The 25,764-nt window shown below is 45.9% G+C and overlaps 1 protein-coding gene across 3 annotated transcripts in view; it reads right to left on the minus strand.

The window, feature by feature from the left end:
- LOC6039961 (protein mini spindles) overlaps window positions 1-24,490 on the minus strand; it is a 32,461-nt gene extending 7,971 nt beyond the window's left edge. Inside the window, exons 1-10 of one of the 3 annotated variants that reach the window (XM_038256436.1) lie at window positions 24,257-24,490; window positions 10,883-12,011; window positions 9,398-10,806; window positions 7,798-9,328; window positions 7,393-7,727; window positions 7,129-7,278; window positions 1,767-2,102; window positions 1,455-1,644; window positions 1,133-1,389; window positions 972-1,065 (exon numbers count right to left, since the gene is read on the minus strand). In XM_038256436.1, coding sequence (XP_038112364.1) covers window positions 972-1,065; window positions 1,133-1,389; window positions 1,455-1,644; window positions 1,767-2,102; window positions 7,129-7,278; window positions 7,393-7,727; window positions 7,798-9,328; window positions 9,398-10,806; window positions 10,883-11,965 — 5,385 coding nt within the window. In that variant the 5' untranslated portion in view covers window positions 11,966-12,011; window positions 24,257-24,490. The remainder of the gene's footprint in view (window positions 1-971; window positions 1,066-1,132; window positions 1,390-1,454; window positions 1,645-1,766; window positions 2,103-7,128; window positions 7,279-7,392; window positions 7,728-7,797; window positions 9,329-9,397; window positions 10,807-10,882; window positions 12,012-24,256) is intronic. The other 2 variants (XM_038256437.1, XM_038256438.1) reach the window with 2 other exon arrangements.
- Window positions 24,491-25,764: the final 1,274 nt, after the last annotated feature.

Below are 25,764 nucleotides of genomic sequence, written 5' to 3' on the forward strand. Positions count from 1 at the left end.
GGAAGTGAGGTTTTTTCATTACCCAAAGTAAGTACGATGTTTAAGCTTGAATACGGTTGCGGATCTCTCTACTGATGTTGGCGGCAGTTACCAGCGATCCAAGTACACGTACTCGTTCACCTTCTCTAGCTTATAGCCATAGCCTTAGAGGACCTACGTCCGACGTATGTGCTTCGCGTTCAATACGCCTTTCTTCAAGTCGGTGTAGATTCTTCAGCTATCAGGATCGGCCGATACCTTATTGTAACGCCCCATACGGTTGATCAGCTGGGTCAGTTTTTTTTCCGGAAGTCCATTTTCGTGTATAATCTGTCATAGCTGATCGCTGTCGGTCTGTCGGTCGCTTGGTCGGACGAACCTCCGTGCGTAAGGTGTAAGGTGTAGAGGGCAGAGGATTTTATAGACTGCATTCATAAGTGTAAGCAATCTACCTTATCGACCTTTTTGCAAATGGGGCACACGACACCAACCATCCTCATCCAGTGGGTTTAGCTCCTCCCAGATATTAGAAATTACCAAGTGGATCATCTTCGCCAACTGCTCTCCTACAGATTTGAAGAGCTCACCAGGTAACCGATCTTTGCCGGCAGCCCTGTTGTTGTCTGATCTATCATTTTAACTGACTCCAGATCAGGTGCCGTGAACTTGGTGGTCCAAGTTGGGCTTCAAAGCCTTCTCCATGCGCACATAGTCGTTGAGATGCTTGTTGAAGAACTGCTGCCACGTGTTCAACACCCCAGTCCATGAGAAGGTATCTTACGGCGTCCCGACACATGTTGGCTTGCTGCGCTAACCCTTTGCGAACCTTCTCGTAGGACTTCCGCGTATTATTCTACCGGAAAGAAATAGTTGCGATCACGATCCTTTAAAATGAAGGCCGTTTCAGCGCTTGTTTGTATCGTCCTACGTCCTTATCGATTGGTGGCATTTAGCTACACCGCATACATTCTAAAACAGAACAACAAACTTACCTTAACGTTTCGCCAAATGCACTTCATGAGCAGATCCGTAAACTTGGGCAAACAACTCGTCTGGCAAGATTCCTTCAGCAGCCGGATCAACGCACTGAAAGACAAAAAAGGGTTAGACGTGATCACATTCATAAACCTCCAAGTGGCTATTCTCCTCTCACCAGTTCAGGTTGGTAAAGTTGGTGCGGTCCAGTATCTTCAGACAGATCCCGTTCACCACCTTGGTAAACTGGGCGTCGTCCGTGCTGCCGCCGAGCTTGTTGTCCGCCATCAGGCCCAGCAGTACGGCGATCAGACTCTTGATGGTGTTCACCGAGAGGTTCTTGCCGAGCGTTTTGGACGCAAAGAACGAGTAGATGCTGTGTAGCAGCGGCTGATACATGGCGAGCGACTCCGCAAGCGGCTTCTGTTGCAAGTACTGAAAAAGAACTCGACGTTAGTCGGTTCCGTCCAGGCCGTCACTGACCTCCCTGTTACCCGTACCTTAAACTGCTGCAGTATACTCTGTATGTAAATCTCTTCGTAGTCCCGCAGGACGGCCTGCTTCTCCTGGGACTCGAGTATGTCCGACAGCTCGTTGATGGCGGCGTGAGCGGTGTACACGTCGGCGCTTCCGATGCCGCGGATGATGCGTAGCAGGTTCGGGTCCAGTTTGGGTAATGCGTCAGCCAAGCTGAAAAAGAAAAGAGCAATAAGGAAAAAACACAAACGTCATCTACGGTTGCTAGCTGCCACAGAGCGGAGAAGGTCGCGCGCGTTACGGACAATCTAGCTACAAAATGGACACACACGTACTTTGCAGTTGGTTTTGGCTTGTTCGATCCGCCGCCGCCGTAAGCTGGCGAGCGCAGATGCGACGGTGGACTCATCGCGTAGTCCCGCGAGTGGGCACTGATTGGCCGGTGCAACGTGCGCGCTAGCAGTTGCTGGAACTTGTCCTCCGGATAGGCCACGCCCCGCACCGGAATCACCGTGATCGAGTCGTAGATGAACGAAACGTCAATCTTTGGCAAGTCCAGCTTGCGGTGCTGCTCGGCCTTAACCCAGTTACACTCGATCTCGGCGATCACGTTTTCGTCCAGCTTAAAGGGACCGCTCGGTCTGCTGGGCGGATTGACAACCTCCGGCGGTCTATATTCAGGGTGGACGGACACCACGAATCGGAACGAGAAGGGACCAAGAGGGACAGCGCCAGCAGGAAAAGAGAGAAGAAACGCATTACTAATCATCGTCATCGTCGATCGTGTTCGTGTTGTTGGCGTGAGTGTGTTAGCGGAGCAGGTTAGCGGCAGTTGTTGCTCTAGCGATGTAAATGACGCGGGACAAGTGTAGGGTGGAATTGGAGGGAGGTTAGAAATTAATTGGTTTAGTCTGACCCGCTCAACTTATTAAAAAACGGAAATAAACATATTAAAGGTAGTAACAAAATAAGGGGGGCAGCGGAATCCAAACAAACACAAGCCTCAACCAACTGCAAATACCAAACAAAAATGTGAACAAACGTAAAAAAAAAAAACAAATGAAAGCATATGGGAATTATCGTATGATCGCTTGAAATGTTGTGATTATCTGTAAGGGGTAATGATTAGTACGTGAAGTTTCACTGATAAAAGAAATATGCGTTCTTTAAACTTTTTTTAATTATCGATAAGGTGTGAAGTATCACGATGTTCAGGAAAATTTCATCAAGTGTAACGGCATACTCGACTTAACGTAATGTTAGATTTCGTAATTGAAGAGTATTTGTAAACGTAAAAAGTGTAAAAGTAAATAATGTTTTTCCATGACCCATGAAGAGTATCGGGGATTTATTCATAAAGCAGATTCAGTGGCTTTTTCTTAACTTGCTACATGTTATGTTTATTGTTAACATTTCATAGGTTGCCATCCCTAAGGTGATAAGGTCCAGCGTATGACGATACACTACCTTCTCTAAGCTAAGTAATCGAATCCAGGAAGTCGGCCTGGGTTCGATCCCAGAAGGTCCCGGTGGCAAATTTTGAGACGAGATTTGTCTGATCACGCCTTCCGTCGGATGGGGAAGTAAATGTTGGCCCCGGTCTAACCTAGAGGTTAGGTCGATAGCTCAATACAGGTGTAGGAGTCGTCTCCCTGGGTCCTGTCCCGGTGGAGTCGCTGGTAGCCAGTTGGACTCTCAATCCAAAGGTCGTCAGTTCGAATCCCGGGATGGATGGAAGCTTAGGTGTAAAAAGAGGTTTGCAATTGCCTCAACAATCAAGCCTTCGGACACCTAGTTTCGAGTAGGAATCCCGTAATCGGGAACGCCAAGGCAATGCTGTAGAGCGAATAATTTGATTTTGATTTTGATTTGAAGGATAAGATCACCATCGACAAATTCGAGTTTGACATGCTTGCCACGTGCTTCGTGATTTCAACCAATCAGAAGGTAGGTCGAAAATAGGCACATTGAAGGTCGGGTCCTAGAAGCAATAAACCAAAATAGGGACAAAAAATGATATTTGGCATGAGATTCCCTATGGGTATCCTCCGCAAGGGAAACCTCGGTTTGCCATTATCTGAGAGCTTTTTGTCTTCCTCACCCACTGTGGAAAGGCTATAAAATAACTAGGGAAAATAACTTCTTAAATAGTCCTCGTAGACCCACCTTCACGTATACATATCGACTCAGAATCAAATTCTTAGCAAATGTCTGTGTCTGTGGGATGTCGATAAAAAATGCAGTGAATTATCTCGGCACTGGCTCAACCGATTTTGTCTGTTTTGGTATCATTTGATTCTTCTTGGGGACCCATAAGTCGCTATTAAAAATTATAAAGCTTAGTTAAGTACTTCAAAAGTTACAATAAAAAGACAATTTGGACCAAAGTCCGGAAGATTGTTTTTGTAAGTAAACCTGTCATGTTATACATTTTTAGAAGCGTATTTAAAAGACATTTCTACTGAGTCCAAAACATTGAAGATCTGATAACCCTATCAAAAGTTATAAGCACTTAAGTGTTATTTATGCACTTTTTGAAAGCCGGATCTCAGATATTATGATGAAAACGTTGTCGGGATTTATCATGCGACCTTTCGTTGGATATGTAATCAAAACACCTTTCTTACAAGGTTAATAGATTGGACCTCTGACTTTCTATAAACTTAACTCATTTTTTTCATAAAATTATTTTTATTAGGTCCTTTTCGGTACAGGGCAGCAGGTAGCAAGAAAACTACCATGTACATATGGAAGTGTGGAACATCTCCGTTCATTTGCGGGGTAAACGAAAATCTTTGGTCGGGACGGGACGAAATTTCGCCTATTTTAACTTTGTTTTGTTTTAAGTCCACGTGGATAGGATATAGGAAATGATGCAGGGAACATTTTTCCTGAAGCACCTAAGTGATTCGAAATAAAGGAAAAAAGTTATTGGAATTTGGGAAATTTTGTATGAAAATGATGCACCCTCTTTCCCAAAAACCGCAATGTTTTTGTTATTGAAATCATTGTTTTGATGAATTCTCTTTTGAGAAACGTTTCTGAGCCCATTGAGTATAAAAATTTCTACAAAAATGTGTAATTGGTTGGTTTTATGCTCAACTGTAAGTCAGTTTTATTAATTTTGGATTTTAACCAAATCAACATATTGTGGTGTGTTTTGGTTATAGAATGAACATTTTCATATTTGTCTATTTGATTGAGATCTGCAGTTTAAATACAATCACAGGGTTTCTATTTCAATGCCTCTCGGTAATTTTTAAGTCCATTTGGAGAATATTATTTGTATTGAAAATATAAAGTTAAAGTTACAGCTTTTAGTAATAACATATATTTTGTGTAAAAATCAGTAAAAAGCTCAAATTTCTGCAAATTTATTAAGGAAAGCACAATTATTTCAATGTTAAAAAAAAGTCTGGGAGCCAAATTTTAAATAAGGAAAAATACAATAAATTAATTGTTTTAATAAACAAAAACAACAAATAATTAATCTTTTTGGGAAAGAGGGTGCACAATTTTTACACAATATTTCCCAAATTCCAATAAAACCTTTTAAAAAAAAACTTTACTTAATCCACCTTTAGGTGGTTGGTGCCTTCCTCTCATTTATAGAGTGATTCCAACCCCCCTAAGGTGTCCACATGGTTTATGGATCTCTCCTACACTGGTAAACAGCATTACACTTTTATCAGTTCACTTTTACACACTTGTATGGGATTTTTCAGTTCAAGTATGATTACACACTTTCGTGTAATCATACTTGAACTGAAAAATCCCATACAAGTGTGTAAAAGTGAACTGAACAGTGTGTAATGTTGATTATCAGTGTAACGTGATCGCAGCACCTCACCTAAGAGGTCCTTATAAAAATAAGTGATGAGTAAAAAACAGACTACCTACAGACTTTTTGTCAAGATTATACAGACACCGCCTTTGAAGAAAATGGCATCCCTCTTCACGGCTTTTTCATCGCGAACAGACCCGACCATTTGAGGTTATATAAATTCAGACCATTTTTTAAACTGCTTGTAATTTTATATAGGTAAGTCAGATCTTGAAAATTCTTAATCCACAAGAATGGTCATTTCATAACCTTTCCAAAAATATATAATATGGCAGGTTCCCATGCAAAAACCACCCATTTTTGCAAATTGTGAAATTTATATGCAGCAGTTTTTTAAGCATAACTTTTGATGTGCTTTACTAAATTTTATAAATTTCAATAGGAACTTATGACGAATCGAATGAGACCTATACGGTCAAAATAGGTTCAGCTAGTGACGAGATATTCCAGTGACATTGATTTGGTACACATGTCTACATACAGCCAAACACACTGGTGATTCTGAGTCGATATGTACAAATCGACGTCGCCGTGCTATGTATCTTGTCGCACCCGCCATTTTGACGTTCCGAGAAAAACGCGTTTTAATGTTTGACCTTGAATATTCAAAAACGAGAGCACGCAATGTAAACAATAACAAACACGTTTTGTTTGGCTCACCATTCTGTGCATTGTCCCAAAGTTTGGTTGAAGTTGGTTGCTGGAGTCCCGAGTTATAATTACAAATGTTTACGGTAGTCTAGCTTGTACGTGCGACAAACGAATCCTGACTTTCCTGGCCTGAAATCCCTTTGGCCTTTTGTCGCACTTACATCAATTTTCATGGAGTGACAAGATAGCACGACAAGATTGAAGCTACTTTCATATGTAAAGTGACAAAAATGCACGGAGTTTTTTCGGTTTTTGTTGAATATCTCAGGATTGAAATCGAATTTTGGGAATCTGTGAAGGTCAAAAGGTGAGGCATTGTGAGCTGCACAAAATGGCGTTCTTAACTCAATTTGGCCCAAAATGCACGTACGACAAGTTATGGCGACGAAATGACGGTAGGTATAGGAGGTCTCATTAAAAAGTTCATTATTCGAGTGATTCGAGTGCAGTTTGTGTGTATTTTTTTAAAAAGGGTATTAGGGAGTCTAGGTGGAATAATTTTTTTTAAATTAAATTTTGAAATCTTGTTGAACATCTGTTGTAATTATGAAAATTGTATAAGGTAATCGTAAACTGGTAAATAAATGATTATTAAAAAAACTCTTCCTTTAATTCAATTTTAATATCAATATATAATATTAATACAGTACTTGTTTGGTAACTGGGCTGAGAACGTAGCCCAGTCACCGAATGTTGCTCGCTAACTGGGCTAAACGAAAAATAACGAGGGGAACAGGCTTTTGGCATCCATTAACCCCTCGGTCATTTATGTTTGTATTGGTTTTTTGACGTTGGTCTGCTTATTAACTGGGCTACGGCACAGTTATCGAGCGCCCAGTTAAAAAACAGCTCAGTTAAACAACGCCCAGTTATCGAACAACTACTGTATCAAATTTTGATATTGGAAAATATGTGAAAAAAAAACAATTTCGAAAAGGATTTTTTTCCAAAAAAAAGTGTCCACGTGGTTTAAGGATGATCCCATATTATAAATGTGAGAAAGATGATTTCGGCAGCAAAGTCAAGTTTTGTCTTAATTGTGTACAAAAATAAAACAATTTCAAAACACACAAATATAACAAACCAATAGCAAAACACAAACACAAGAAAGAAACAAAAAACACAATTGGCCCTGTCCCGCCCTGAAACAGTTTTAAACCTGAAAGCTCCAGGGATGGCTTCCTCGGAGCAACAGTACTAACTTCTTGGTTGGAACCGGACTGTTGAGGATCGGCTCTTCGCGCAGTCTTTTGTGTGCGTTTTGACCCGTTTCATCTACCTCGTCGTTAAACCGCCCCGAAGTGCTATCATTGAATCTGATGGTATCGTTAAACACAACCGATCTACGTTTACTTTTGTGTTGGTCAATGAAAAAATGGCAAATGGTGAAAAGTTAATAAAAAGCCTCGCGGTGCACTTCAAACTTTTAAAACACTCTCGCAAAAAGAAAAAAAAGAAAAACTCACCGTACGACGGGGATGGCCTCTTCCGGCTGCTCCATGGGAGGGACGACAATATCTTCCTCCTCCACGACGACGGGATCGCTGTCGGGCGCGTGCACTTCCACCGAGGACGGTACCTTGACGATTTCGATGGTGGCAGGTTTCTTCACGGCAGCCGTCTTCTTGGACCGCTTGATGCGCTCGTCCAGCATGGACAGATCCTTTTCGGACAGTTGACCAATCAGCTTGTAGACCTTTTCGCCGGCGAGGAAGTAAGCTTGCACGACCGTGTTCAACGCGGCGTTGCGAACCGAGTTGTCTCGATCGGAGATGTGTTTTGCAATTTCCTTGAGCGCCGCCTGAAACGAGATGAACGCGCTATAATTAGAATCGGTGGCGTGTGAGGAGTAGCCGAATAGTATTGATCACCTGTTGCGTGGGTTGACACACCGTTAGGCCGTACGTTTCGATCAGATAGCCCAGTTCGTCCAAGCATTCGGCCCGTTGGCGAGCGTTCTTCGACTTGAGCGCATCCATGATGAAGACAAACACCTTCGCGAAGGGATAAACCAGGCAGATTTGACGCAGCAGCGAACGAACTCCGTTGCGGACGACGTCTTTCGGGTCACCGATCTTGGTGAGGAGATGCGGCACGAAAGAACTGCCCTCGTTCTCCGCCAGCACGTACTGACTCTCGATGAGCATCTGGAAGACCAGGTTGAGGTAGTCCAGTCCCTTGAGCAGTACCGACGGATTGGTGTCGTAGAAACGTAGCGAGAGCCACTTCATGATCAGGTCCAGATTGCAGATCAAACCTTTGTCGTTTTTGGGCAAATCCTCGATTAGGGCATCGATCACCTTGAGATGATAGCGAAAGTCGTCGTGGAACATGTTCGCAATGAGGCCTTTGTTGACGTTCGCCGATGTCATTTGCTCCTTCAGCAGGTCGGTGAACTCTTCCCGCGGAGTTGTGAAAGTCCACTTGAGAACCTTTAGCTTTTGCTCGTCCAGCAAGCGTTGGCTCTTCATGTTGTTGATTGCCAGCAACGGTGAAGTGTCGACCTCTTCCTCTTTCTTGCGGGAAGTGGGAGCTGGATTTGCCTTGGCTGCTCCTCCCGCGGCTGCCTTCTGCACCTTGGCCGTTCCTGGGCGGACCACCTTTGTCGGCTCCTCGACGATCGGCGCTTGCTGTTTATTCTTCGGAAGTGGCTTGACCGGTAAGTTTGGCCGTGCCTTGTCCAGCGCCGCCTGAATGTCCTTCTTCGAGGTGGGCTTCTGTTTGTCGAGCGCTTTAACCATGCCTTCGTAGCCCAAGTGGATCATGATTCCCAGCACGGCTTCATTGGCATTCTTGCGCACGTCCGCATTCCGATCGCAGATGTTGGCGTACAAATGAGGCAGCAACGAGTGCAACTCGTCCTTCTGGATGCTCTTGGTCGGCAGTCCGGGCAATTTTTCCGCCAACCAGCCCCACACTTCGGTTTTGAGTGCCGGACTGCCCGTCTTCAGCGCATCGGCAATCATTTCACTCTCGAAAAACTCCTTATAGCCAGCCTGGTCGCCCATGATGTTGATACAAGTAATGCACGCACTCCGGATGAACGCCTTGCTATCGCCAAGACCCTTCACAATGCCCGGAAACCAAACACGCACGTACTGCTTGCTCGGAGGTCCCATCGCGACCGCAATCTGCTGGCAAAGCTCCACCGAAGTCTGGGCAATCTTGGCATTGCTGTCGACCAACCGCTGGGCTAATACCTGTGGCAAATCTCCCAGGTTGGACTTGATCAGTTTCGCCTCGGCGATGATCGCCCTCAACTTTTCAAGCCCCTCGTTGCGGGTCTTCCAGTTTTTGTCGGAAATTTCCGCCAACAGTGCCTCCGTAATCTGCGACGAAATGTCCACGCGTGGGAACAGATCGTTCATGTTGATCGCCGGCTGTTCTTCGACCTCGCCATCACTGGAAGAACAATAAAAGAAACCAATTAGTCTAAGCTTACAGTGAAACATACAAAAATCTCTAACTCACTCGTCGAGGTCGTCCACCGAGGCCTTGCTCGCGCACTTGGACAGTCCCCGGGTCGGGGCCGGAGGTCGCTGGCCGGCGCACTTGTCAAACTCGGTCTGAATTTGCTGCTTCAGCGCCGGCTTCTCGTTCTCGAAGAACATCGCCAGCGTGTTGCCCATGAAGAGGTACATCGTTCCGAGCAAGGTAATGCCGGCGGCTCGCACGGCCGGATTTATGCTCTGCACCGCCTTCTTGGAGTCTTCGAGCAGTAGCTTTGGGTTGACCTGGAAGCCAAACTCTTTGATGGCATTGTTGACCCAGGTTAGCGCTTCCTGTTGCACTTTTGGCGACTTTTGCTCGAACGCAAATTCCATCACCTTCGCCACGGCATATTCCAGCTTGATGGCTTCGGCAATCGCCGTCAGGGCCAGTCCGGCCGGCCCGCTATTCTTGGCGTCACCCAGCTTCTCCGTGATGTCGTTCATGATGTAATCGGCCGTCGTTGCGGTGATGCCAAGCCTTTCGACCGCCGCTCGGACGTTCTCGAGCTTCCCCTTGAGCACTTGGAAGTTGGTGTCCTTAAGGCCGGGCTTCTTGGCGAGTGTCCGCAGAACCACCTGGGAGTGGCCACCTTTCGGGTCCAAATCAGCAATAACTCCGGTGAGAGATTCGACCGCTGCCAGTCGCGTCTTCCAGTTGGAATCTCCGAGGCCTTGAGTTACGTCCGCGGGCAGAATCTCCGCGGCCCGGTCGTCGATCTCTTCCTGCGACATGTCTCGTTCTGTTGGGAGGACTTTAGAAGCGCTTGCGGACTTGGCAACGCCCGATCCTCCACCACCGGCTGCTGCTTTCTTCGTGGCTGCTGGTTTCTTCACTCCAGCCGTGGCCGGTCTCGCCACCGGTTTGGGCTCCGTCGATCCACCCTTCTTGACCGCACCGGTAGCCGGTCCGGCGTTCGTCTTGGGAGGAGCCGTAGCAGGTCGCTCCTTTTTCGGGCCGGGAATCTTCACCGTTATTACGGCCTTATCGCAGCACTCCTTGATCTTGGCCTGCTTGAGGGCGTCCACCTCCGCAATGTACGGACCGATGGCCTTCTCGCCGACCAGCTTCATCAGCGTTCCGAGCGCCTCGGCGGACGCATCTCGAACGGCCGGATCGGACTCGTTCAGCGTTTTGATCAGTGCCGTCACGAACGCCTTCAGCAGCTTCTTGTTGAGTATGGTCGGCACCGTCTTGGAGAAGGCTCGCGCCAGGAATGATGCAGTTTCCATCTTTACGCTGGGATTCTTGTTGGCCAACGCCTCCAGGATGTCCTCCTGGATGGATTCGAGCGTCGTGGCCGGATACATGGCGTCGATCGCATCGCGCAGCGCCGTCACGACGTTCGTCTTCTTTTCCTTGAACTTTTCAAGCACGGCCGGAACGCAGGCCTATTCGGGGGGAGAAGAGAGAGAGAGAGAAAAAATTAAGAATTGAAGTACATTGAATATGCAGTTGATGACTCACCCCGGCGTACGTGTTAAACTTCTTTCCCAGCCCCTTGGCCAGCATGGCCAAACACTTGCCACCGAGCGCGACCAGCACCACGTTTGAGTCCTTGGTGATGACCTTCTTGAGAGCGCGAACCACATCACCGTAGTCGCCCGGCTGCAGCTTTGGATTCTGCAGCAACGTTTCCAACGCCTCGAGCGATTCCTTCCGCTCCTGCCACTTTTTTGCCTCCAACTTTTCATAAAAGTCCTTCGGCAGCTTGGACAAGATGTCGACCGGATCGATCAGGTCCATCGGGTCGATCTCTTCGGCCTCATCGACCTCATCGGCATCGGCGCCATCGTCCACCTCACCACTGCTAATGGCAACCGCGGCCAGCATCTGTTTCTCCTGCTGTGACCGGAGATACCGCGTCGGAACGGCCTTCTCTCCGCTGACCTTTTCAAACTCCGCTTCCAGCTCGGCCAGCAAAACGGCCGGCAGCGAGGCAATCTGCGACTTGAACGCCGCCCCAATCCAGCGGTAGATCTCGATGGTGAGCGTTTTGGCTTCATCACGAACCGCTTTGTCACGATCGCTCAGCAGGGCGGGAAGCTTTTTGACGATCGGCTTGATGCTCATCACTTTACTGCCAAACTCACGCAGCGCCTGTGTCACCGCGGCCACACAAGCCGCCACAATTTTCGGGTTCTTCTGGTCCGTGCCCTTGAGCAGCTCTTCCAGCACAACTTCATGCCGTTCAATCTCAACGTACATCAACGTAATCTGCACCGCCAGGTCCTTGGTTTTGGCCTTCGGAGCGCCGATACACTTGGTGATGATTCCGCCCATGACTTCGCCCACGGTCTTGCCCGCATTGCCACTGTTTTCCACAAACACCAGCGCCGCCTCCAGGCCCTTCTCCTGCGCCACCGCATTGCTGTCGGTCACAAACTTCTTGATCAAGCCGAGATATTTGTTCCATTCCGGAGACTTTTCATCGTCAATCGTCCGGAACAGCTTGGCCGCTTCCTCGTAGCCATCCACGCGGGCCTTCCACACCTTGTGCACGCACCGCTCGTCGATGGGCAACTTTTTGTACTCCGTGTCCTCCTCCATCCTGACGACGATCCGCGCTCACAGAACAACAACAAACAGAATCAAGCTGCAATGAGAGAAAGAACAGAACAAACTTAGTCAGCTTTTGCTGTTTTGCGTGACGCATTCACAATGAGGCAAATCGGGAAGCAGCGTGGCCAAGGTCCTCTCACTTGCATGTACCTATGTATGAAACGAACTCAACTCAACTCAGTGTCAAGGAAGGCTCTCCAAATTTGGCAAATTCCGCAAAAGGTTTGCAGCTTGGAGCCGGGCCTACGTCGTCGCGAAAAGCAACAACAACAGAGGAGAAAGTGAATGTGAGGAGGAAATATGGTGATGAAAACATGAAACTCACACCTCTGCGCTTAATCTTCGTGTGGACCTTCAAACATAACGCGACCCAGCAGCTATTTTCAGATTCCATCTTGAGGAGGTTCTTCTTTCTCCCCAGTAATTAATCAATAAATCATACGAGCGAAACGACATACTCAAAGCTCAAAGCTGATTCAGAAATAATATCCCTTAAAAATGTGTCCGATAGTAGGAGCTGTTGAACACCCCCTCACCCACACAGTAGGCGGCGGATGACCTTGGCCCTGTTTTTCCTTCCTTTTTATTTGCTTTTATTTTTTATTCTAGACTAAAAATCATTTGAATAAATTAAACCATTTCCACGTCTTTTCTACGACAGTTGGCCATGATAAGGTGATTAAGTTCGAGTTTAGTACTTTTACCACGTTACTTTAGGGAAGAAAGGTTGTTCGGTCTTTTTCCGTATTTGGACTGTGTAACGACAAAAACTGAAGACCTCTCCGAGTAAAAAAACTACATCATCACGGTACGAGGATCGAACTCACGACCTCCATACTTGTACAACTAAAAATAAATCCAGTTTAATGAAAATTTATGAATTTACGAAGGTCCCAGAATATGGGACATTTTTAAAAACCTTGCGTTACAAGCTGAAGGGAAAGTAAAGAAAAAAAAGAATTTTGAAAGGTTGAAATTTTTTTGGTTGAAAATTGCCTCTTTTTGAATAATTTTACCTAAAATAATGTGTTAAAAATGTGAAATTCAGCAGAAACTGATGAAAATGTCTCCACTTCTTGATATAAAATTACAAATTTTTCGACACAAAGTCTGTCACCATTCACAAATGTAATATTACATTCATTTTAATTACTGTGTGGGGTACTTCAAGCTTCTGACCCAAATATGAGCAAATTTGGTGAATTCGGTAAATGATACCAGAGTGTAACAGTTTACACTTTACAGAGCATGCAAGGAAAATATACAAAATAAAATAAATGGCGAAACTAATTTGTATACGATTATGTCTGCCGATAGCGCTGGTTACATTCAAATGTACCCAAAAGAAAAATTATTATATGAAATTTTATGCTTTACAACATTGTCAAAGAGTCAAAAGTAAAACTTGATACCGTAAACTGGGGTGACTTTGATAGCCCGGGGTGACTTTGATAGGTTTTTCAAATGCCCGTCAAATTAATATCTAAACATTTTTGATAATTTTGAGTATGTAAGTATTAAAGGATAGCTTATTATCGAACATATATGCATAAATGTGACTGCTACATTGGATCTAACAAAATTAATGGCCAAATCAAATTTCTATCAATGTCACCCGGGCTATCAAAGTCACCACAGTTTACGGTACTGCAAAGTAATTAGCGATCTGTGAATGTCTTAACTCAGCATTAGGCTTCAATATAAAAGCAATAGATTTATCATTATCAAACTTACTCAACATTGGCACAGATGCTCAACATAACCCAACAACAGTTACTCATTTAAAAGAATTGGAATTTATTTTATAGTTATGTTGTTTAAATGTTTAAGGGGGGGGGGGGGGCTATTTGCATTTAAAATGTTTCGCATAGTCCTCTAATTTCCCAATAGATTAAAATCGTAAAATTGTGAAGGTTCCTTTAAATTTGTGCTCAAGACGAATCGAGTGCAATTGTTCCTTTTTCTCAGAAACGTCCTATAAGCTGTCTATGGGATTTCCTATGTTTAGTGCCATCCCGTTTTTTGGCAACAATTTCATCAACAATTCCAGATTTTGGCAACACCCAAATCAATCGATATTTTTGGTCTCGCAATACATACTTGTTTTAAAACATAAATTTATTTGTTATTACTCTAGATATACCTACTTAACTATTTCAAAACAAATAATATTTTTTTATCATCTACAACACAACCCCGCCTCTGGGCGGGCTTAAATCCAAAAATTCGCCAAAAGTCAATTTGTCAATCAATTTTTGATCTTTTAAAAACATTGGAAAGAAGAACTCTTAAAGTTTAAAATGTGATCCCGAAACATCGGCTGCTGTGGGGAACGCGCTTGGCCACATCCGAGCGACAACACCTCCCGTGCCTCCGGCCGCCCTTGTTAAGCCGAAAGAGGTCAAGGCGATCATCCGTACGCTCAAAAACCGGAAGTCTCCTGGGCAAGACGGAATCCGGAATACGTGCCTCAAGCAGCTGCCAAGAAAAGGGTTGGTCGTCCTGACCAAAATCTTCAACGCTTGCCTGGCCTTGGGCTACTTTCCGGCCGGCTGGAAGCACGCCGGATTGGACATAACCAATCCAGGTAATTACCACCGATCAGCTTTTTGAGCAGCCTGAGCAAACTCCTGGAACGGGTGATCCTCGCCCGGATAAACCGTCACCTGGAGACGGAGCAAACTATACCACACGAGCAGTTCGGCTTCAAGCCGGGGCACTCAACAGTCAAGTGCATCATCCGTCCAATGCTGACCTACGCTGCTGCGGTCTGGGGCAACTGCGCCAAATCGCACCGTAAGCGACTCCAGGTGAAGCAGAATAAGCTGCTCAAGATGGTGCACAACCTTGACCCGTGGTACCCGACCGAAGATCTACACAAGCTGGCCGGCTTCGACACCGTCGACGCAAGCATCGAAAGGGCAACGAGAACCTTCAGGACTTTGTGTGAAGCACTCCTCCGCCAACAACTGTGCATTCCCGCCAAACCTGTCGACGCGTGCGGTTGCAAGTGGTGTTTGCTCGCCTAAATAAAAGTTCTTTCGTATCTTCTGGCAACACTGCTACGGAAAGGTCGGCTTTGTTTACGCTCCCGCGATTTCGGTTAATTTATTAATCAATTTCAATTTTTCATTACTTTTTCCGGTAAATACGACCTTGAGGCCGTTGGATCGTCGCTGGGATTGTGGAGTCTGGTCGGAGCTGCTGAATTTGCAGAGGAAATTGACTCTTCCCCCTCTCCGGGAGGCGAGCTGAGTTGAGGTTAGGATGTCGAACCGGCGCTCGAACACTGCCAAGGCAGGGAAGGAGTCGAAATCGAACGGTGACGTTGCCCAGCAACTTGAAGAGATCTCAGCTAAGCTATCCAAGCTCGACGAACTGGAGAAGCTGAACCGGGATCTGCTGGGGCAGTTGCTCAAACTGTCGCACAGAGTGACCGAGGTCACCGTGGAAAATCGACTCCTGAGGCAAGAGATCGAGGACTTGAAGCAAGAGCGGTTGCAGGAGGAGGTGCTGATCAAGGGCTTCAAGCTGCAAGGTCCGGAACACCACCAGGAAGTCTTTCACAAGGTCTGCGAGGTGATCGGGGCTGACGTGGCGGAGAACGTCAAAGAGGTTCGTCCGCTGATCTTCAAGCAGAACCGGAAGACAGACGCAGTGCTGGTGAAGTTCTGGAGGGTTGGTGACAAGCACCAGTTCATCCAGCGAGTGCGGGCTCTCAAGAGGCCCATCACACCCGGCGACTTGAACATCAAATCGATAAACAAGTTCGTCTTGATTCAGGACCATCTGACGCCGGAGAAGCAGCGTGTGCATCGGCTGACTTGGGAGCTCTGCAAGCTTGGACTCCAGAAGCCTTGGTTCTACAAGGGTTCTACCTGGGTCACCCACCCCGAAACCCAGAAACGACTCCGCGTTGCTGATTCCAAGGACGTCGACGAGCTCCAGTTTCTTCTGGTCACGCAAGGGAAAGTCAACACAAACTCCAACCTCGACAATCAGGTAACGGTATCAGACGACTAAATGGAAGATATTGAGCAATATTTAGACTTTCAACATAATAACAAGTATTTTGACAAAATTGACGATTACGACAGGGAATTTCAGAACTTTAACGGTATCTCAATTTTACAAGTCAACACGAGAAGCATTAACAAGATTGATCGATTTGACAATCTTAAAACTCAAATCTCAAAATTAATTTTTAAGCCTCAAATTATTGTTGTCAGTGAAACGTGGATTCCTATTAATCTAATTCAACTTTACAATATTGATGGGTATGAGTCGTTTTTCTCGTGTAGTCGCGATGGACGGGGAAGGGGATTAGCTGTTTTTGTCTCAAAAAAACTTAATTTTTCTATTACTGTAAATCAAGAGGTCTTTTCTAATTCTAACTCTTTTCATTTTTTGCAATTAATAGTTACTGGTTCTTCTAACAAATCACTCATTATTTCTGCGTACTATAGACCCCCAGATGATACAATTTTAACTGATTTCTTGCAACATTTAGACAATACTTTAGATTCCGGTGATTCTGCACATGTAGTTGTGGGAGATATAAACATTGACTCTAATTCCTCTTCAAGGAAACTCGATAAATATTTGAATATAATTTCATCCTTTGGTTTTGCAATAACAAATACTAACTTAACGCGTCCATCTAGCGAATCAATCATTGATCACGTTTTGTTTAACTATCATGATAATTTTTCAATAATCAACGACACCATCTATAATCCAGACAGCGATCATAATTTTATAATTTCATCTATCGATTTCACTCTTAATAACAATCCACCTGATATTAGATACAAACTTCATACTAACTATACTGCCGCTCTAATCGTGTCCGTCCCATATGTAAAAAGAGAGTGCTGAGATAACGCTGTGAGAAGCCCAAAAAAAGTTTCACCATTTTTCTCATTCTAAACAAACATTTTCTATATAATTTTTTATAAAGTTATTTCGATATCAGTCTAAAAAACACCACTATCATAAATTTGAATTAAAAAATTAACAATTTGATTGTAAATTTGTGAAATTTTCAACAAGAGACGTAGAAATATGTATCCTCCCTGCAAAGCCTGTAAAGGCTTATGAATTGATCTCAGTTGAAAGGTTCTCCAAATCTCTGCAAATGTAACATCCTGGAGCAGAACAGTTAAATTCTAATAAACACCAATTGAATTGAATGTGTTGATGTAGCATCCACATAAAGGTGACTGTTTGTATTGAACTGACTATTTTGCAGTAGAACTCAAAAAATATTGTTATTTTGAAATATCTGAAACTTTTATTTAAAATTGAAATTACAATTTTAAAATAAATTTTGAAGACAGATATTTTTTCAAATGCTTTAAATGAATTTAAACACAATTCGATAGGCATTTATCTGTTAAAAGATTCTCAAAAAAAACTTTATGAAAATATCTTAAGTACTAAATATTTCCGACATTTTAAAATTATACAAAAGTACTCAAATTCAATTCAATAGTGTTTTTATTAGAATTTAACTGTTCTGCTCCAGGATGTTACATTTGCAATTCAGAGATTTGGAGAACCTTTCAACTGAGATCAATTCATAAGCCTTTGCAGGGAGGATACATATTTCTACGTTTAGATTTTGCTAACTGGGTGTTCTTTTAGGGAAAATAATTTTGAGAAAAAACCCTAGATCTATGTTTGGCTTAAAAACTAATATCACAGTTGTTGGCGGAGGAGTGCTTCGATGAGCGGATTCGTTGACATCCCACACGAAGTCCTGAAGGTTCTCGTTGCCCTTTCGATGCTTGCGTCAACGGTGTCGACGCCGGCCAGCTTGTGTAGATCGTCGGTCGGGTACCACGGGTCCAGGTTGTGCACCATCTTGAGCAGCTTATTCTGCTTCACCTGGAGTCGCTTTCGGTGCGATTTGGCGCAGTTGCCCCAGACCGCAGCAGCGTAGGTCAGCATTGGACGGATGATGCACTTGACCACCAGCGACTTGTTCTTGATGCTCAGCTTCGACCGCCGATTCAGCAGGGAGTAGAGCGCTTTGGTGGACCGATCCACCTTCCCGATGATGTAGTTCACGTGCTTGTCGTACTTTAGCTTCTTGTCATGCACCACTCCCAGGTACGTGACTTCGTCGTCCCACGTTGCAGGCTGGCCGTTGACGCTGATCGATCTGCGGGGAAGGTGCCGAGCAGCACGCCTCCTGGTGAAGAAGATGGACTGGGTTTTCCCAGCGTTCAGCTTGATGCGCCACTTCCGCTGAAACTCCTCGAGGTTGTTCTGTGCCGCTTGTAGGTGGGTGACGACGATCTTCGGGTCCTTGTCCGATTCCAAGTATGCAGTGTCATCCGCAAAGAATGCGTACGACACTCCATCGATCATCGGCACGTCGGAGGTGAGGATGTTGTAGAGAGTCGGGCTCAGCACTGATCCTTGGGGCACGCCGAAGGGGATGTTGTGGACGGAAGAACGCTCGCCATTCACCGTCACCGTAAACGAACGATTTGTCAGGAACGACTCGACGATCTTGACCAGGAATGGCTGGAGGTTCGAGCGGAAGAGCTTGTAGACCACGGCGTCCTGCCACACGGAGTCGTAGGCTTTTTCGACGTCGAGAAGGATCATGCCGGTTGACTTCCCCGCCAGGAAACCGCGCTTCACCATCTCCGAGATACGGGCGAGTTGGTGCACCGTTGAGTGCCCCGGCTTGAAGCCGAACTGCTCGTGTGGAATGAGTTGCTCCGTCTCCAGGTGACGGTTTATCCGGACGAGGATCACCCGTTCCAGGAGTTTGCTCAGGCTGCTCAAAAGGCTGATCGGGCGGTAGTTACCTGGATTGGTTATGTCCTTGTTCGCCTTTGGGATGGCGATCACGTTCGCGTGTTTCCAGCCGGCCGGAAAGTAGCCCAAGGCCAGGCAAGCGTTGAAGATTTTGGTCAGGACGACCAACCCTTTTCTTGGCAGCTGCTTGAGGCACGTATTCCGGATTCCGTCTTGCCCAGGAGACTTCCGGTTTTGAGCGTGCGGATGATCGCCTTGACCTCTTTCGGCTTGACAAGGGCGGCCGGAGGCACGGGAGGAGTTGTCGCTCGGATGTGGCCAAGCGCGTTCTCCACAGCAGCCGATGTTTCGGGATCACCTGGTTGCTCGTTGTTGTGGGCAGCGGCGAATGCACTAGCGAGCGCTTCGGCTTTCGCTGAAGGGCTCGCTACGAGGTCTCCGTTGACGTTCAGCGGGGGACTGTACTTGACCGTGTTCCGGAGGTTGCGGGTAAGCTTCCAGAACTTGTTGCTGCCGTTGTCCAGCGTCCTTAGTAAGGAGCCGAAGTTTTTGTAGCGGTGTTCGGCGCTTTTGGTGCTGATGACGTTGTTCAGGTGGGTCACCACCGCTCCGATGAGCGGGTCACGTCTTCGGATGAACTGCCTACGCCGTACGTTCCTCAGCCGGATTAGCAGCTTCAGCTCGTCGGGAATGTCTTTCTTCTGAGGTAGGATCCTACGCGAAGGGACAGCGGATTCCTCAGCAGCTTTCAGGATGGCGGTAAACTTGTCGATGGCGTCGTCGATTTTCTCCGAGCGATCCAAATCGTTGATCCAGCTTGCGTTAAGGTCGACCTCCCGCTCGATCGAGCGAGCAAATGTACTCCAGTTCGCTCTGTCGAAGCATCGGACGAGTCTTCCAGCCGGGGCGACTGGAACGTCAGCGTCGATCTTAAAAGTGACCGGCAGATGGTCCGACGACAGTTCGACGTGCGTTATCGGCTTCGACATCTGCACCAGGTTGTTTGAGATGACCAGGTCCAGCGTGGAAGGCCTCCCTCGTCCAGCGGGGCAGCGGGTGGGAGTATCCGGAGCGTGTATGTAGATGTCCTTGGACTCGTACTCTTGGTGCAAGATTTGTCCTGCTTTGTTGGCCCTGGCACAGTTCCACATCCTATGTCGCGCGTTCAGGTCACCCACCAGGAAGACTGACCCATCGATGCTGCTGAGCTGCCGTATTTCGCGTCGGAATTGACAAAGCGTTGCCCTGCGGGTCGAGCCAGGGTAGTAAACAGCAACGATGTTCACTGGTGCGGGATCCACATTGATCGTGACCCCAACGGACTCGATTGCCCGGGTCGAAGTTTCGAGCTTGGAGTACTTTATTCCGTTACGCACCAGAAGTGCAACTCCTCCCCCTCGAGCAGCATCCGGTGAGTTACGGTCCGCGCGAACAATGGTGTAGCTTTCGTGGTACACCGAGTTGTTGAGCTGCAGCCAGGTCTCCGTGATTGCAGCGATGTCGATTTCGTGAGCTTCGAGGAAGTGGAAAAATTCCACAACCTTGTTGCGGATGGAACGGCAGTTCCAATTCATCACCTTCAGCGAGCTAAGGTTGGCCATTATAAACAAACTTGATAATGAGCTCGCTGAGGGCGAGGAATTGCATGGCCTTCGACTGGCACTTCGAAAGCCTAGTGAAGAGTTCACTGGCTAGGCACATGAACTCCTCGACGGTGAACAGGGTTGACGACTCGGGCTGGCCCTGCACTGCTTGCGAGTACGAGACCCCAGGATTCGCGATGCTGCCGAGCAGCTGGCTCAAGTCGCCACCTTGTGGCCTGGGGGCAGGCGCAGGAACTGCAGACACCTTCGGAAGGTTGCTTCTGCTGGCGGGACTCGTTTTCTTCTTTGCCTTCAAGTCCTGCAGGTACTTGAGGCGGGTGGGGCAACCCTTGTAGTTCGCTGTGTGATTTTGGCTGCAGTTAGCACAACGGATTTGTGAGCGGTCGTCGTTGACCACGACGTCGGCTCGCGCGGGAGTGCGCATGCGGTCGTCTGGTGGCGCTCACCACACTTCACGCACTTGGCCTCCAGATGGCAGTTTCTCATCCCGTGGCCGTACTGCTGGCACCGGAAACACTGGACGACGTCCGACTTCTTCTTGGAGTAGTGCCTCCAACGGACGATCACGTTGAACAGCGCCTTGATTTGTTGCAGCTCCTGAAGTTTCACGGTTCCCTTCTCAAACTGCAGCAGGTATAGCGCGTAATCACCGTGCTTCGATTTCCCATCTGACGCACACTTGTGGGACGCAGAAACACATCTTCGAGTTCCCGCCTAACTTCTTCTACCGGAAACACTGGCAATCCGGAAAGGACGATTTTCACCGGGGTTTCATCACTGGTCCCGTGGGTGTAGAACTGGACATTTGCCTGCTTCAAAGTACTCACCACAGAAGTAAAGTGGGATTTAGTCGACACCCTGATCTGGATGTACCCTTTGTTTACCCGCAGGTGATAATCGTCGGCGCCCAGCTGGGTTGTTGACATCAGTCGATTAAGCGCTGGGACACTGGAACCGTGGACGAAAATCGGCGGACAGCGTATTTTTGCGGGAGCAGGAGGCGGATTTTTCACATTACTACCAGCAGCATCACCACCAGCAGCACCATCACCAACGGCAAAAGTTCCACCACCGCCGCCATTGTTTACGTTTTCTGCCTCATCGCCGGAGATGTCGAAGTCGAGCATCTCGAACTGATTCGCCGTCGGGAATCCTCCGGAAGACCTCCGGGTTGGGTCAGTGGCCGATGTTCGTTGAGCTGGTCCGAAATCGATGAGATACCGCCGGTGGAATTTCTTCGGCGGCGTCTCGAAGACGGCGGCGTCACCACCTTTCTTTCTGCTGTTTGCGGGCCTTCTTGTAGTCCACCCGCTGCACGATCTGCGATGCACTATCCCGGCCGGAATCGCCTTCGCCGGGCAGCGGCGGCGGCTTGGGCTGCTTTCGTTTCCCCAGGGTGCTGGGTAACACACCGGGAGCACTAATAAATTAACTTTCGCGAGAGCTACAATTCGACGACGATGTTTACGCGCCGACGGTGACAGCTCGAATGAGAGTCCAGTATAAATGCGATCCTAACTATAAATTAGCAAACAACAAATGAAACTATAGTAAGCGCTCGCTAGTTATACTAAGCCCTCCCCCCTAAATAGTTGACGCGGTCGAATAAAAAGGACAGCAAGAAAGAAGAGTTGTTGTAATGTTGGCTGAAAAAAGTACTCAAATCTGATTTAAAAACACAAACACAAAGTTTCATAGCAATTTGTCCTTAATAATTAGTTTGAATGAGAAAGCCAAACATCATTTTATAAAATACTACTAAAACAGATTTTTGAAGTTCCACCAAATGTGTTACAGTAAAAATTGTATACAGTCCAGACTCGATTATCCAAAGTTTCGATTATCCGAAATATGATCGAGTCTGGACTATATTATCTTTTTTAACGGCGCACATCAAGCAGAGCTTTTTGCACCACAATTCTTGGCACGCAAATTTTGGTATCTTCAAAATTGGGAACTATCGGTGTAATGTTTTATTCGTCCCCTAAAGTACTGTCTACAAAATTAAAATTAAGCAGATTTTGACTATATTTACAATCATATTGTTGAAGGGTTAAATCCGTAAGTTTGACAATTTTAGAAAGAGAAGACAACAACTTCCTTGGCTGCTGGGCACCCTTAAGTTGATATTGAAATACATAATAAAATGAAACAGATGAATTTAGTCGATTGTTTATTGTGCTTATGAAATTCAAAACTTATTGGCTCAGGCTTAACCAACTCACTGTCAAAGGTCGTTAGTTAAAATCCCGTGGAGGATGGGAGCTTAGGTTGGAAAAAGAGGTTTGGAGATTCAGACACCTTGTATTGAGTAGGAATCTTGCCATAGCGCCAAGCCTACAGCATGGCCTTGAACAATAGAGATATCTACGTGCGCATGTATTGCGCCAACGTACACGAAAAAGATTGAGGTTAAATTTTGTACCAGCCAGCAAAACAAATGGTGTGCTAGTGTGCGTGATATCGGCCTTAGATAACTCTATTTATTTTATTTAAAAAAGCAAGTTCGTCAAAGAAAAATATCATGGAATACTCAACAGAAAAAAAAACATCCAAAGCCTAGAAGCCAAATTCTTCATTTAGAATAACCAGAATAATATTCTAATAGAGAAAAGTATACATTGAATTCATTTAAGAGGAATTTGTCGAATTTTAACTAAACTTAAAATATTTTCCCGGTTTGTCAGTCGAATTCCCGAGTTTTTCCAAATACAAATTTGCTTTTTAATTAATTTCAATAGTTAAGGATAATAAAAGGTTATCGATAGTCGTCTAAGTCTTACGCAGTCTACCAACATCGATCTGGTTCGACGGAATGGAGAGAGGGTAGCGAGAAAAAAAAACCTACAATTTCTGCTTGGCTAACCACAAACATTTTTTTTTTTCCTGATGCATAGGGAAATGTTTTCAATCGATACTCCTCGTATCAGTTCCTGCTGACACCAATTGAACAAACTAGATTGGATTACCTCCTAGAACGAATATTTTTAACCATTTTCATATTATAAACGACTCCGTAGATTGGACTCATCCATGATTAATAGGACAAAACCACAAGTCGTCACAGGGAAAAAGGCACCACACCACACAACACTGCACGATGATGAGAAAAATCGATATTTTAAATAAACATCACCATTAGTCGCGGAAACCTTTTCTTTTTCTCGTCCACGAACACAATCTTTCACTTTAATTGTGCTGTCGAGAGTTGAGACAAGTTTCGAGGGCGAAAAGTTTTGCATTTTAAACTGCACACATTGGACGATTCACTTCTCACCGAAGTGGCAAGAGAAAAGCAGAGTTTTTTTCGTTTATTTTTCCCCAACCTTTTACAGTTCACAAGAGGTGCTGCTCCTCCGGCGAGGTCTGCGGACCGAAGAGGTGGGTAAAGTGCCACGAAAAAAAAAGTCGAGACTAACGGGAGTTGATGCGCTTTCACCTGGGGAGGGTGCAGGAAATCCATCCGGAAGGAGGAAGAGCAGGGCATGTGTTAATCTATTCCGAAGGTGCCACACGACAACGACGAATTGGGGGCACGGCCCATCAAGATTAAGCCGCCACTGCATCTCGTGTGCAATCGTCGAGAGGGCCAAAAATAACCCCGGAATTGGCTAATTTTAACCGACTCTGCCAACGACTCCAAAATGCATCATCTCTCTGCCCAAAATTCCGATACGCTCAACGGATGCTGATACACCGGAGCTAATCCATCGAACCTTCATAATCCAGCTCCAGCGCCATTGCCACGACAAAAGAGCAAACCGTTTCTTCCCACCGCCGCCAGACATCTTTGCTTTCCTCTTCCAATTTGGCCATTTTTTCTTGGCCCTCTTCCTCGCGGCGGCGGCGGCGGCGGCTGTGAGAAAAATCCATTTTCTCCCCCCGGAGCGCCGCTACTTACGTGCAATTCCACTCGACGCCGCGGCGGACCACATTAAGCAACACTTTCAGCACAGATTCACGCAACGGAAGTCACTTTTTATGCCGCAAAATTTCAACGACCGATTTTTTCGATTCCTAGTTCTTCGCGTCGTCCATCAAACAAAACAATCGTACGCGAGGTGAGGAGCTGATTTTTCTTTCCTCGACTTGCTGCTCACTCGCTCACACACCCAGAACAACTGACTTGCTTGGAGCGGCCTTTTCGTTTATGGAGCAAATCATGTCACGCGGTAACCTCAAACTTCAAACCGACCAACCGTCGTCGCAGACGCCTGCAGGGATGCCAGTCTGGGCGAACGTGTGTGAAAAAGTCTGTGCGTATCGACAACTCTGTGCATTCACGTGCAATGTAAAAAAACGCGGAACTCTGAAGTTGTAACAATTAGCCTGGAGCTTATTAGAGAACGGACATCTCAGCTCCAGGCTCTCTAGTAACAATATCTAGCGTTTGTTTTAATGGTCCTGACCTACAAAAAATAGAAAAAAAGACTGCGCAGGCTCAACTCGAGGGGAAGCATGAAGTTTAAAATCCCCAGAAACACGTGCACTTTGAGTTACCAAAAATAGTTAGACAGGGCCGAATGTTTTTATTCCAAAGTTTATATGAATTATTAGGGCGGTTCGTCCGTAGACTAATAGACTAATTAGTCTATGGTTCGTTGCTGTAGCATAAAATCCAAAAATTGCATGCAATATGTTCAGCGAGGGCCTCGTGGCGCGGTGGTTAGCGGCTTCGGCTGCCGATCCCTAAGATGCTATGGAGCGCGGGTTCGATTCCCGCCTTATCCTCCTGGCCTTCTATCGGATGGGGAAGTAAAACGTCGGTCCATTTGCGTAAAAGAGGTTTTGGGTGACTCACCACACATAACCTTCGAATGCCTAGAAATGAGCAGAAACTTGCAACAGTGCCCACAAAAGACCCGGAAGGTCGTTAAAGTGGATTGCTTTGCTTTTTTTTTATGTTCAGCGATGGAATAATCATCATCAAAAGAAAATCTTTGGATGTTCGTCAAGAGAAAAAATCCGAAGGGAGCTTGGCTCTCCTATCTCGCGCACGAAAGATCGGTAAAAGGAATCTAAAAAAAATCATCATCTTGATAGAGAATTTGCAGCAAAACACTAAAAGACACATGCTATATTATGATTTTTCGAAAAAATGTGTTTTTACCTTCAAAATCAACATTTTTATTAAACTTATGCCGGATTCAGATGAGAAAAATTATTTCCAACAATTTGGTGTATAACTTTCCAATATTTGTTTGATTTTTCTATGAGAAAACTGGATATTTATAAAAAGATAGTAGTTTGGACCTGAGTCGGGCGGAGAAGAATACACCTAGTTGTCAGTGTCAGCCACTTGCGAACTGTCAGTGAGAGCCGCCTTCAATTTTTGTTACTGTTCTTATTTGGTTAGAGCAGTATTGTATTTGTTAGCAAAATATATTTAAAAAGTTTTTAAATTTGCAA

This window comes from Culex quinquefasciatus, chromosome 2 (assembly GCF_015732765.1).
Source record: "Culex quinquefasciatus strain JHB chromosome 2, VPISU_Cqui_1.0_pri_paternal, whole genome shotgun sequence".
NCBI classification, from domain to species: domain Eukaryota; kingdom Metazoa; phylum Arthropoda; class Insecta; order Diptera; family Culicidae; genus Culex; species Culex quinquefasciatus.